General features: G+C 36.2%; 1 protein-coding gene across 2 annotated transcripts in view; it reads right to left on the bottom strand.

Moving 5' to 3' along the window:
- The window catches only part of LOC135778864 (high choriolytic enzyme 1-like), a 105,897-nt gene that overhangs the window by 89,201 nt on the left and 2,792 nt on the right, over positions 1 to 13,904 (bottom strand). For both annotated transcript variants that reach the window (XM_065289494.2, XM_065289495.2), the window contains exons 2-6: positions 869 to 959; positions 760 to 790; positions 601 to 663; positions 432 to 497; positions 49 to 192 (exon numbers count right to left, since the gene is read on the bottom strand). In XM_065289494.2, coding sequence (XP_065145566.1) covers positions 49 to 192; positions 432 to 497; positions 601 to 663; positions 760 to 790; positions 869 to 959 — 395 coding nt within the window. The remainder of the gene's footprint in view (positions 1 to 48; positions 193 to 431; positions 498 to 600; positions 664 to 759; positions 791 to 868; positions 960 to 13,904) is intronic.

Here is a 13,904-nt window from a genome sequence, read left to right on the forward strand (position 1 = left end):
TATTTTATTCTTAGGACTTCAAGAGGAATCTTTATATTAGTAACTTACAGTAGTGATTGGCAATGACATAAGGTACCCAAATATTGCCATCGCTGTACTTGGGCCAACGGCAACCACGTGATGTGCAGGGATCAGCATTTTTTAAATTCACAGCAATGTCATCCATTAGCTTGGGCTCATCAGGTTCAGGAACTAAAACAGAAAAAAAATTATTAGCTATGATTTAAATACATGTATTAAAAGTTTTCCATTACAAGATAGACATTGTTTGTTCTTGTTGATTTATTGGTCTGAGTATTAATGTTAAAATAGCACAGATAAAGAAACAATGAATCTGTCACACATAAACAAAATTGATGTGAATCATAAAATAGTTTTGGTGTATCAATGCTGTATTGATGTATGTTGTAAAGTGTGTGATGTATGCTTACCGATGCCTCTGTTGGCTCTATGCAACAGTTCACCCACAGGCAAGTCAGCAGCATTCTCCTCAATAACTATTATAAAAACACATCAGGCCATTCAGTAATTAACCATTACAACCTGTTGATTCTGTGAATGTAATTTTCATAGCATTTATTGTTAAATATATACATTTACCTGCATGTTTTTTTGCTTCAAGTATGGTGGACACTGGAACGCCATCTTTCTCAGTGCTGTTATCTATGTATTTAAAATCAGTTAACTATTAATAAAACACACAAAATGCAGTATAATAAACATCATTCATAATTGTTCTAATAATTAAACCCCTTTTACCTGGCGTCTCAGGGATCCTTCTTAAGAAAATCTGTTTTAAACACATGTAGATTAGGTATCTTTAATTAAAACGAAATGTTTTTTATATGTTTGATGCCTTTGCTCTCACCTGAACAGAACGACTTTGAGCTGGAACAAAGCTCAGCAGAAGAGAGATGAACACCAGCAGGTACATGATGAGAGCTTCTAGAAAAGCCGTACTGGGATCAAACAGAGCTGAGTGTTAAATAGTTTTCTGAGAGCTGTTAACTTCCCTTTTTGTATCTCACCTCTTATAAATGCAAAGAATACACAAAACAAAGGTCTTCCTGTTTATGATAAAACTAGACACCAAATTTGGTAATGCGGTAAGACTTTACAATACAGTCTCATTCATTAACATTAGTTAACATAAACTAACAGCACAAACAACAAATCTGAGAGTGATTTAAGGCAACAATCATGAAAACATTTTTAAGTTTACTCAATTTTCGACCAACGTTGTTTACCTAATTCAGTTTACTATGTCCAATTTCAAAATTGATCAAGTGACTGTTGAACAGTTTGTGTTGAATCCTTTTGAGCTATACTGCATCCTTACACTTAGGGGCTGTTTACACTTGGTAGTAAGATGTGTTTTTGTCAATCGGATCACAAGTAGACAGCACTAAATACAGGGTAAATGGGGTGTAAAAAGTTTTGAGCTTGTCTACTTTCGACCACGTTCATTTTTGCTGAACCGCCTGTATATTAACAACACAAACAAGAGAGTAAAATAGTCATCATTTACTGTTAAAACAAGTTTTGTGTGTTCTTATTGTAATTTATTTCTTTTATAACTGTAAGCTTCATTCCCTTTATAACAGGTAAGCTTCTGTTTTAAATGATATATTAAATGATTTGTTAAAGCTAGTACATGTATATTGTACATTAAGTTTATTAAAGTTAATATCAAAAGAATGTGGTACAACATGTGTTTAGTTTTTTTTTAATTGATATTTCAGAGTTTTCAGGTAATCTTGCTGGGAGTGAAGGCAATGCGTATGACCTCTTGATATGAGAGACACATCCTGTTTTTAAAGGTGATGTATGCATGTTACTTTCAATGCTGACATTAAAATAATAGTTATTTACTGTTTAAACATTTTGGAGATTGTGTGTGTGATCTTGTGGCACATTTACTTGTAATAGCAGAATTACTTATTATTATTTTTGTCTATCTGTTGTAGGTGGATCATAATTGAAGCTCTGCAGGTCCGCCATTGGCATAAACAGTGGTTTATGTGAATTCAGTGAATTCAATTTATAAATGAATCTTTTACCAACCATTCACCTGTTAACTGACAAAAGAGGTAACTTTACCAGAATCACATAAAACTTATGTCAAATCATGTTTTACATACAGTATGGAAGCAAACTCGTCTATGTCTTATTCTTTCACTCATGACCAACACTTAAAAATCTTGTTCGGCCTGATGCTCAACCTTGTATGATGATGACCACTGCCAGGTAATGGGAATCTGTGGTAACTGCCATCTATCTGTTTGTGCTCAAATGTATACATCTGTAATGTCATAATATGTTAATATTCAGTATTTATTATCATTTGCATGGTTTGCATATGTCATGATTTTATTGATTTCATGTAAATGTCAATCAAAAGAAAATAAATGTGATTTTAATAAAAACTGTTTAAATGTGTGAAAAAAATAAAACAGGAATAAAAGTATAAAACAGTTAAAAATAAGAATAAAAACAAGAGAAATAAAAAGAATTAAAATAGTGCATATAAAATATAGTGCAATCAGTTCGGACGCAGCATAGTGCTCATTCAGTAAATGCATATCTAAACAGATGTGTTTTGAGTCTGGATTTAAATGTGACTACTGTTGGAGCACATCTGATCTCTTCTGGAAGCTGGTTCCAGCTGCGACTGGCATAATAGCTAAAAGCTGACTCTCCTTGCTTTGAGTGAACCCTTGGTATTTCTAGCTGATGTGATCCTAATGATCTGAGTGATCTGTTGGGTTTATATTCAATGAGCATATCAGCAATGTATTGAGGTCCTAGTCCATTGAGTGATTTATATACCATTAGTAATACTTTAAAATCAATCCTAAATGTAACTGGTAGCCAGTGTAGAGACCTGAGGACTGGTGTGATATGTTCGTATTTTCTGGTTCTGCTCAGAATCCCGGCGGCAGCGTTCTGAATGAGCTGCTGTCTAATGGTCTTTTTGGGAAGGCCAGTGAGGAGGCCATTACAATAATCCACCCTGCTGGTGATGAAAGCATGCACAAGTTCAGGGGCGGATCTAGAAAATTATTTTTGGGGTGGCAAGGGGGTGGCATGAGAACTAGGAGGGGTGGCAATGAAGTAAGCATCCTTGCATGGTTGTCGTGGATACAAGAGATGATATACTGTATATACTATATTCGGTGTATACGCTGGACCTCAAATTTTTATAACATAAAAAAATGCAACAACAAATGTTGCTATAAGTACCCAAGCAGCTACCTTTAGCATCTCTAATGTAGCACCCTTTGTCTAAAAAAGTTAATACATACATCTTACCATTATCTAAAAACACTGACTGTAACCATACAAGGTTGAACATAATGGTATAAAGACTGTTACATAAATAAAATAGGTTTGCCTAGTTTATATTAATGTAAAACATATTTGAAAGGCACACATCTCTTTCTCTCATAACCCTCTTCTTTAATCCTTTCACTCACTTCATGATGGATTGTTTCTGTTTTTTCACTTCTTTTAGCTCTTCACCATCCATTTCTATGTTTCTTTCTTTCATGACTTCATCTACTCCTCTCCCTTCCACAACATATTTTCTGTTTTATTTGTACCTTCCACTCCCATAGTATTAAAAAATGGATATCAGCCTTTCTTTTCGTAGTATCCTGGAAAATGCAACATTAAGTTCTTTCAAGCTTTCTAAACATACACAACACTGAATAGTCTTGTCTCCTTAATGAAGACAAATAAAAACATTAGACTATATCATAACGAGTGATTTCATATGCACGTATGGAATATTTTGATTGCTGCAGTAGCTAACAAGACATGACGGGCTAGAAAGAACTGCTTAAAAGATATTAACTGCTTACACAAACCTGCAGTTCAGTTATAACTTCCAAGCAACTATACCGTTACTACAGACAATATTAAACAATCACAGTTTAATTTTTGTATTTTATCCTGAAGCAACAATTACTCTGATTTGCTAATGTGATGCTCAACTTAATCACTTTAAGACACTAAAGAGAAACCAGTAATGTTTTGGCATGTGAGGTGCTTTATTAGATCAGAATTACCTGCTACAGACCTGAAGAGACTCTTTCTTCATGGGCATAAGTTGCACGTTCATAAACATTCTTGCCTTTCACCGAAACGATGGAAAAGTAACGTCTGTGCTTTTTATACTTTGTGCTTGCGTCCGCTACCTTTGATTTGAGATCGTTGTACTTGTCATCGCTCTGTTGTTGCGGGTTTGTGCGACTCGGAAGGGATGGACTGCAGCGCGAGAACCGAGCTGCATGTGAGTGCCTTGGATGGGGCAATGCATCCTTTCACCGCAGTTTCCAAAAGTCTCCAACCACGCCAGAAAAGATCGCTAGATTTGTCCGTGTCGCTTTTTTAATAAAGTCGCTAAAGGGGTCTAAAAAGTTTCTTAATCTAGCGACAAAGTCACCAAGTTGGCAAGACTGCACAGACTTTTTTTATACTGTAAAAGACTTTCTGCTGGGACTGACTGTTCGTGCTTGTGTATGAACTCTGCTGCCTCTGGTTGGCTAACGATGGAAATTAAGCCAATCATCATCAGCTATGTGGTTGTCCCACCCCTCTAAGACACACACACCAATCATCGTCAGATACGTGTCTCCCACCCCTAAACACACGCAGAGAAAAACTCCATTGCCTTTCTGGTGAAAAGAGCCTACTCGGGTATATATTAGGATACCAGCGCTGGGGTGGCATATGGGGTGGCAATGCTTTTATTTAGGGTGGCAACTGCCACCCCGTGCCAACCCGGTAGATTCACCCCTGCACAAGTTTCTCTAAGTCTTGTCTGGAAACAAAGCATCAAATTCTTGCGATATTTTTGAGATGATAATACGCTGATTTAGTTATTGCTTTGACATGACTACTGAAACTAAGGTCTGACTCCAGAATCACACCAAGATTCCTGACTTGATTTTTAGTTGTTTGACCTCTAGTGTCAAGGTATGAATTCACCTTGAGAACTTCATCTTTGTTTCCAAACACAATGACTTCCGTTTTCTCTTTGTTTAACTGAAGAAAGTTTTGGCACATCCAACTGTTAACTTCATCAATGCATTTGCACAGGGAGTAAATGGGGCAGTAGTCGTTAGGGGCAAAGCAGGAATATAGGTTGCTTTTCATTTCAAAATATGTGTATGTATTTTGACAAGACACATGATGCACACAGGATCACATGACGTGCTAAACACATATTTTGTCATGACGAGTCACACACATGATGGGCTACATACATTTTGTGATAAGCTTCGCATCGTGCATCCACGAAAAAGAAGTCACTGGCCGCCACTGTTCGCAAGCATGTGAAAGTTGCACAAGCTTATTTAGTCAATTGCTCTAATATCTAAGAATGCCCTTACATATACATGTACAAAACGTTGTGTAGCATGCTTAATAACAACACAAGCACAGGAAAGACTCTCACATAATATAAGTGTTTGTTAACTGTAACCCATAATTTTACCAGCTGGTGTTTTAACAACTCACTCACAGACCATCCCCTCCAAGTAGAAGAGGTCAAAAGTGGACAAAAGAAACAAATTAAAATCTGATCACCAAGTGTGAACGGGAATGTGTCTCTGTCTCTCATCTACTTGTTAACAGTGGCGGCCGGTGACTTCTTTTTCGAAGGCGAAGCTCATCAAAATATTTATTTATCCCTTCATGTGTATGGCTCGTCATGTAAAATATGTGTTCGACGCGTCATATGACATTCACACATGACACTCCAAACACATATTTTGAATTTTCACTCCTTGAAAAAAAGTCACAAGCCAAGTTTCCATCCACTTGTCAATCGAATTATCTGAAGTTCGGTAAAAAAACGTATGCGAATAAAGCGGGTGAAAGTGTGTTTCCATCCAACGGCTTTAAAGCGAATAAAAACCTGTACGTAATGACGTCACATGCTGTTTTGCGATCAAATTGGTATATCGAATTGATTTGAGACATTTGAAGGTGTTTCCATTCATTTTCACACTGAATCGCACAATATTTAAGCAAACATTTGCGAACAAAGTTTTGCTAGACAAAATGGGTTGCGCCATACAAGTTATAAGTGCTTATGTGCCAGCTGAGCTGATAGCGACATATCAAGCTATAATAATAAGAAAATGACGTTAACATCAAATTGCTATGATGATGCAGATGCATGTAAATGCCCGACGACAACGGAGGCATTAACGTGAAATGATAGTCCGGATCAATGCTTTACGTAAATGAGAACGACAAATATCTTTCCTGAGCTGTTAATATTGGAAGCCAATGAAACTACGAGGGTTCTTTGGCCAAGGATCCATCTCATCAAGGTCGAATTTGCTTTTATTTTCCCTCTGGCACCGTTGCGAGATAACTCTCTTTTTTTAAACACATATCGCTGTTTGAGCACCTTACATTTACTCCGGAGGACGTCCCACGTCTTGTCATAACCATTGTTGGACATTTCCTTTGCGAGTTCCTAATAAATTATGGCATTTCTTAGATTTTTGCTATCTAAAATAGAGCTGTAATCGTGCCTTAAAAGTTAGGCCTGAAATAACCGGAGCCCGACAGAATGCAGCCCGAACCCGAAAGCACATTTAGATTGAAAGCTTTTTAAAAGCCCGAACCCGTTTACAGCCAGATATTATTTAAATGTGCGCACGCAAACAGCTTTTATCAAGAATGAGTAATTTACAAATGTTTTAACATTATATATTAATGACTAACTGGGCTACACGTCACTTGGAAGTTGAAACAAAGAAAAAAAATAAGTCATCTGTATTCTGTAACTAACATCTCGTTCTTAATAGGCATATGCAATAAATTATAAATAGGCCAACATGCCAATAAAAACAATAATTTCTTAACGAATTAAATTAAGATAATACATTCTGAATAAGATGGTTATTTGAGAATAACGAAATTAAGATAAAGGTTCCGTGGGATTTGCTTCGGCATGCCAACATTAGTCTATATCCTCTGTCTAAATTATGTATTTAGTTAAACATTAAAAAACCTTTACTCACCATGATTAGGCTACATTTTTGTTGAGGAAATTATTAAATCCACTGTAAATGGCTTCAGCGTGGTCCTGCGCTTACTGATAGGGCATTCAGCAGGATTGAACTTGACCGCTCATTTACCGTGCAAAGGCGGAGCACGAGCCCGTTGAAAATGTTAGAAATGAAGCCCGAATCCGACCGAACCCATCGGGTTCGGGCAAAGATCTTCAGCTCTAAAATAGCCGTTATTTTCTCTGGTAAATTAAATTTTAAATGAATCTCGTCTCGTCGTGTGTCCACTTACATATGACTTTGTTGACACACGCCATGTGTGCCACCAGAGCGGACCTAAAACTTTTTCTTCTTTGTTTTGTGTGTGGGTTGCAACCATAAAATGACCTAAACCTTAATCGCAAATCATTATTTATTCGGCAAATAACGTTTCCATCAGCGTTTATCGCATAAGCCACATATCGATCAAGATAAAATCCGATGAGATCGAACGTATTTCTTTTGAGTCGATATTCATGAAATTCAATCGAATTTTACTGTTTCCATAAGGCATTTTTCATTCGATATCACTTAATTCGGATAAAAACATGTGGATGGAAACATGGCTACTGACCGCCACTGCTTGTGAACCGATTGACCAAGTGCATTTTAATACCAAGTATGACTTAAACCTCAACACTAGACATACAAACCTCAACAAACATTTATTAAAAGAACTCTAAATACAATAGACAACTAACAGAGAGAAACAACAACAAAAAAGCAAGTCTCTTCAGAAAAATCCTTCAGACCAGCAGATTCTTTAACAACATTTTCTACAACTTTGACCAATTGTGACCAGAAGTGAATGTATGATGTTGATATGATGTTCACACTGAAGACATTTGATAAACTTTTGTTTGCCAGAAAAAATATTTAAAAAAATTCTAGAAAAAAAACTGTATATATGTCTGACTGAACTATAATTAATTGGAAAAGAGAAGGAAATGCTTGTGGTCTGTGAGAAGGATGTTTATAGTCAGTAAAGAGGTTGATTTTAAGCAATACTTTGATCGTACATTCTCAATAGGTTTATTACAGTTTTTCTCGGTTGCTTAAACAAATTTCTTGAAACTATGCCTCATATTCTCAAAACAGTAAACACAAATCCATAACATCTCACCCAATTCCCCAAACATGATATTTTCATGTCAGAAGTGACATAAAAAAAGACACATTTTGTTTGCAAAAGACTCTAACTGCTGATCCAGAATTTGAAATGCTTTGATGCATTTTTATTGATTCCATGACATTCTTTTTCTTTCAAACCATATCTGAGAATACACGTAAACCAAAAATACAGTAAAATCTATTGGAGTATAAGACATAGCCACTATCGATACTCAGTCTCTTCTGTCTTGACAATGGGGCCACATGGCCTCATCCACATCACATTCCATATCCTCTCTTGCAATGCACCAAGGGAAAAATCTTCTTGCATGCCTTATGCCAACCTTGACATTCCTTTGCATTGATTTCTTGGGCAGCAGCAGTCATTGTATTCAGCAAGCGCATCTGCTCATAGGGATGGTAATCATAAACCTTCAACCTCCAAGCACTGAATAATTTCTCTATGGAATTCAAAAATGGGGAATATGCTGGGAGGAACAGCATCATCATACAAGGGTGTACTGTACCCCTTGACAAGGCGAGAGTGGTGGAACCACTAGACCTCCTCCATCCATGCTGGCAAAGAACACTACACACTTTTCTTACATTAGACACTTTGTTCATGTAAACACACCTGAAAACGCTTGCATAGAAAACAGAACACCAATCGGTCTGAGCCTTAGCACTACAAATAGCCCTCATGTAAGCCATATTGAGAACTTTGCAAGCAAAATTGCTAAAATACTGTATGTGTCACATGATTCTGTATCATATTACAGTATTACTGTACTACAGTTTCTCAATTGCTAAAACACTAAACCCTATTGCCTGAACCAAATGCTCAATTGCCTGAACCCACTGATTAAATCAATCACTTTTTTGGCAAAACCATAAGCACTTTTCACCTGTTTAGACACAACTTGCCAACGCATTTTCATTGCGATGCACCCGTGCTGCATAATGGTGAGCACAGGTGAAAGTCAAGTAGGGGATAATCCACGGCTAGCCATGCATTAAAGGATTTTAATGCATGACGTAGCGGCGAAGAACCACCCGACGCGTAGCAGAAGGTGGTTGCCTCTGCGGAGTGCATTAAAATCCTTTAATGCATGGCTAGCCGTGGATTATCCCGCTTATACCACGGTTATTTGACAAGTTAAAAACAAGTTACAGTTTTTTACAAACGCTAGAACACATTTCTCAATACTTAGGTCACTTCTGCAAAACTCTTCACACAGTTCTCCTAACCAACTTTCAGCTTGGCAAAGCACTTCATTTCACATTCAAAATGCACTACAACTACCAAAACACTTTATTCAGGTCTCAGATCAACTCATTCTTCCTGAACACTAGCAAAGGTTGACATCCGACAAACACACTTTGTCACCCACATAACAATGACCTAAAAAACACTAAAAAAACATGTAGCATTATACAATGTTTTCTCTGTTTTTACAGTTTTTTACGATTGCTTGCATACAAAATCTTTTTGTGTCACACGATTTTGGAACGCTCTCACTCAAAGTGCAAAACTACATGCCAAATCTTCGAAACCAAGCTATTTCTCAGCCTTTGACTCAGTTTTCAATTGAATAAAACACGTTTTTCAAAACACTACACACAATTCTCTACCTAAAACACAAAGATCTATGAGGAAGTGACTTGCTTTCTTTTTCCAAACACAACCAATCAAAATGCTACACTCATTCACCAGGGGGCGTATTACAGAAAAGTCCTAACTTTAAAATCTTATCTTAACTGTTTGGTAACCATGGTAATTTCAGTTAGGACCTCATTTAAGACAAAAGCTATTACAGAATGATGTTCCTAAATGCATTATCTTATCTTAACTGCAGATAGGAAAGTGGTATTACAGAAGCATCCTAACTTGACAAAACATCCTAAAAACGGTCTTAACTTTAGGGTAACCTCACAGGTGTCCTAACTTAAAACTTTAATGAGAGCCAGCTGAAACAATCACATTATGATAGAGCTGCGGGAGAATGACATTACATTTTTAACAAAGTGGAGGATGAAAAACATCAATGTTTGTTTTTGGATTACCCTTTGAATGTTTTTTACCTTCACACATTCACATAATCACAATGTTTCTCACTAGTGGAGCGATCTTTCAATTTCTGTCATCCCTCATTATTAAAAAACAGTTATCTTATCCGTGAACACTTGATGGGATTATAGTGAATACAGTACACACTTGACTCAGCATCTATTTCTTCTCATGTCTCTATCAAATGTTGAAATGTACAATAGTATCCTAGCACTTAGGAAGAATTATTTTTTTAATTTTTGTAAGTCACATTTGCTAAATGTTTAAATTGAATGGTAACTGATAGATGATGTGCTAAAACACTACAGTTTTTTTCGATTGCTAAACGACAGTGAGCACAACTGGAGCTACATGTGCAAAACTCTAACTACAGTCTGCAATACCAACAGTCACCTGAGCTAAACTGTACATATCACAAAACTCACTTCAAGCAACACAACTCTAAACACATGACTCAAAACTGCTCAGTGCAGCCAAACACTAAACACAACCCTCACTGAGATAACACACACTGTCACTCACAACACACTGAGAGGAAAAACACTAACATCAAACACCAATACACAAAATACTAACTTTTAATCTTTACAGATTCAACAATTTCAGTGACATCACACAAAGTAATGTTTTCTTCAAATAATTATTTATTTGTTGATTGATTTATCACATGATTTATTGAATTTTTTAGAACAGAACAATTCTTTAAGGTAAATGAAAATTTGCAGTTTGCTTCAATAGTCTGCAGTCATTTATGGAATTACAGAAATGAGAAAAAAAGGTAGAAACTAAAAGTACATACTGTAATTCATATATGAAATTTTTTTTTATAATTGAGGGTGTCATCCTGCTTTTCTCTAGCATCAGGCCACTACATGCCACCCTTCTCCCTCCACAAACCCGTCTTCCTTGTTCCATTTCCAAAATTAGTTTTTCTGAGCTCTACATATATATATATATATATATATATATACATCATATTTATATGAAAGGTAATATTTTATATATATGAAATATATATATGAAATTGGAATTTATATTTACAGTTTTTTACGATTGCTATGACACTTTTTTCAATACTTTTAACAAATTTTCTAAACTCTTAACGCACCAACACACCTAAAACACACAACTGGCAAAACAGTTAATTTTATCCTCAAAATCACACATTGTAAACTAAACTCTCACACTGTTTACAAAAACACTGTAAACATGTTTCAGAATCAACTTTTATACCAGATCACCAACACATGTTCTCTTCCAACAGAAACATTTAGTCAATCATAACACAATGTCATGAAAAACACAAACATAAGATGGAAAAACAAAAACTGCATAAGTTTATGTGTAAGTCTGTCCTTAAACAATAGACAGTAGATTGTATTGATTATAGACTGAGTTTTGCACTGCAGTTTCTTTTGAAAACTTGGTTATATTTTTGTTTATTTGGGTTTTGTAAATGCATGTATTATGTTTGTTTTGCTGCAGCAATTCAAGACAAAAATGAATCATTCATCTTAGAGTACGGTTTATGAAAAAAAGTAGAATTGTTGCAGTAAAGACTTTACAGTATTTACAACAGGACATTACTGCAAGATAACAAGCATATTCAATATTACTGCCATTTACAGTAAAAATAAACAAACAAAAGCCACTGAAAAATAAAGTAAAAGGAAAATCTCATCATCTAATCTATTGCGTTTCTATTTGGCCACATGTTCTCATTCACATTACACCTGATTTTTCTCTGGCAAGGCATCTTGTAAGGAATCTTTTGGCATGTCTTATCCACCCTGACAGTCTTCAGTTGTGACATCTCTGAATGCACCATCAATTGCATCCAGGTGGGACAGGAGGAAAACCTCCCCCTTGTCCTGGTGGTCTTCCGTTGACTTGTGCAGACATATATCTTATTTTTTTGTGTTGCTCATATTGTTCCTTTTCCACACAAGATCAACCTAGGCCCTCCTTTACTCTATTGTATACCATATAGTCATGTAATTGAAAGAACCTGAGTTTGTTTCCTAGGTGGGAATCAGCTGTGATTTATATATTTGCATTTGTACAATAAGTAGTTTTTCATTCCAAATGAAATAAAATAAAGGGTGTATATTTATGTTTCAATTCATCATATAAACAGCTGTTTACTTTGACTATAAGTGAGGTTTAGCACATGATGTTATCTGTTTTGACATGCTGTGTGAAAGCATTTGTAAATTTGACATTTACAGTTTTTGCCTATTGCTTACACACTAAATCCGAATGCTTAGACCAAAGCCTCAATACCTAAACTTCTTGTAGCATATGCTTAAACACAGTGTAACCATAGCTTAAACACATTGTCAACTTTGCACTTTGTTTGCAATTCTGTAGCACACTTATTGCGAAACACTACACACGTTTTCTTACATTAGACACATTTTTCAAAAACGAAATCACCTATTATCATTGGGAAAACACTCTGTTCAAAATCCAAAAGTCATCTGGCAATTATAGGCACTAACATACACACCTGAATACACTTGTACAGAAAACAGAACACCAATCGGTCTGAGTCTTAGCACTACAAATAGGCCTCAGATAAGACATTCTGAGAACTTTGCAAGCATGGAGGCAATGCGAGTAAGAGTAAGAGGAGGACAAAGAGAGAGAGGAGTTGGACGTGGATGTGAACATGGAAGAGGACAAAGACGAGGACCAGTGCGGAGACGTGTATCGGATGACATCATGGCCTATCTATGAGGGAGGGTGGGCAAAGAGTCCACCCTAACCTCAGTTGCTACACAGTAGCGTCAATACTAAGAACATTCCGACTGGAGAACAGGTATATCTTCAAGTTTCTACTCCTGTACCTACTGTATGTGTCACATGATTCTGTATCATATTACAGTATTACTGTACAGTACTATTCAAAAATGAATGTAAAGGAGTATCATTGTAATGTTACAATGAGGTGGGATCCATCCAAGGGTGGATTAGGCACACAAGACGATATTTTCCCCGATGCCTAGCCCGCGAGGACATCGCCTGTGATGTCGACGAGGTCTTGTGCCCAGATACGAACAGAGGGAGGGATCCATAAGACCCCCCAGGCCCCCACCACACACATACATGCGCACACAAACACAAAACAAGTGTGTTTTTCCCCACAATAGCAGTTTATCCAGTATTTGTTTTGTTTTTTACTTTTGTTTTGTGGCTAAATGTAATGACTTGTGGTTCTATTTTTCTTTATTTCTTTAAGAATGTTTTTTTTTGGGTAAAAACTCTTGTTTGATTACTGAATAAATTTAAACAAATAAATATATCTTTAAATAAATCTACTTTTGAGTTTTACTAAAGACTGAGTCTAAGAAAATTACGATAAAAATAAAACCACAAAGGCTGCAGTGTTATATATAAAGCGGATTAGTGTGTTGCTGGTGATATGAAAGAGTAATTCAAATGGTGCTTGTGTGTATGGTTTTGTTACAAGAATTTCATTTTTAGAAAGGAGTGCTAAGTTTTGATTGCAGTGTTTCATTTTGGCATGGATGTGAGTTGTTAATCTCCAAGTGCTATGTCTGTGTGGCTTGTGTGTAGAATTTTGACATAATGAGCCAAATTTTGCAAAAAGTGTTCAAGCAATAGGCAAAAACTGTAAAATCTACTGTTTTGGT

Source organism: Paramisgurnus dabryanus, chromosome 2, assembly GCF_030506205.2.
Source record: "Paramisgurnus dabryanus chromosome 2, PD_genome_1.1, whole genome shotgun sequence".
Lineage (NCBI taxonomy): Eukaryota > Metazoa > Chordata > Actinopteri > Cypriniformes > Cobitidae > Paramisgurnus > Paramisgurnus dabryanus.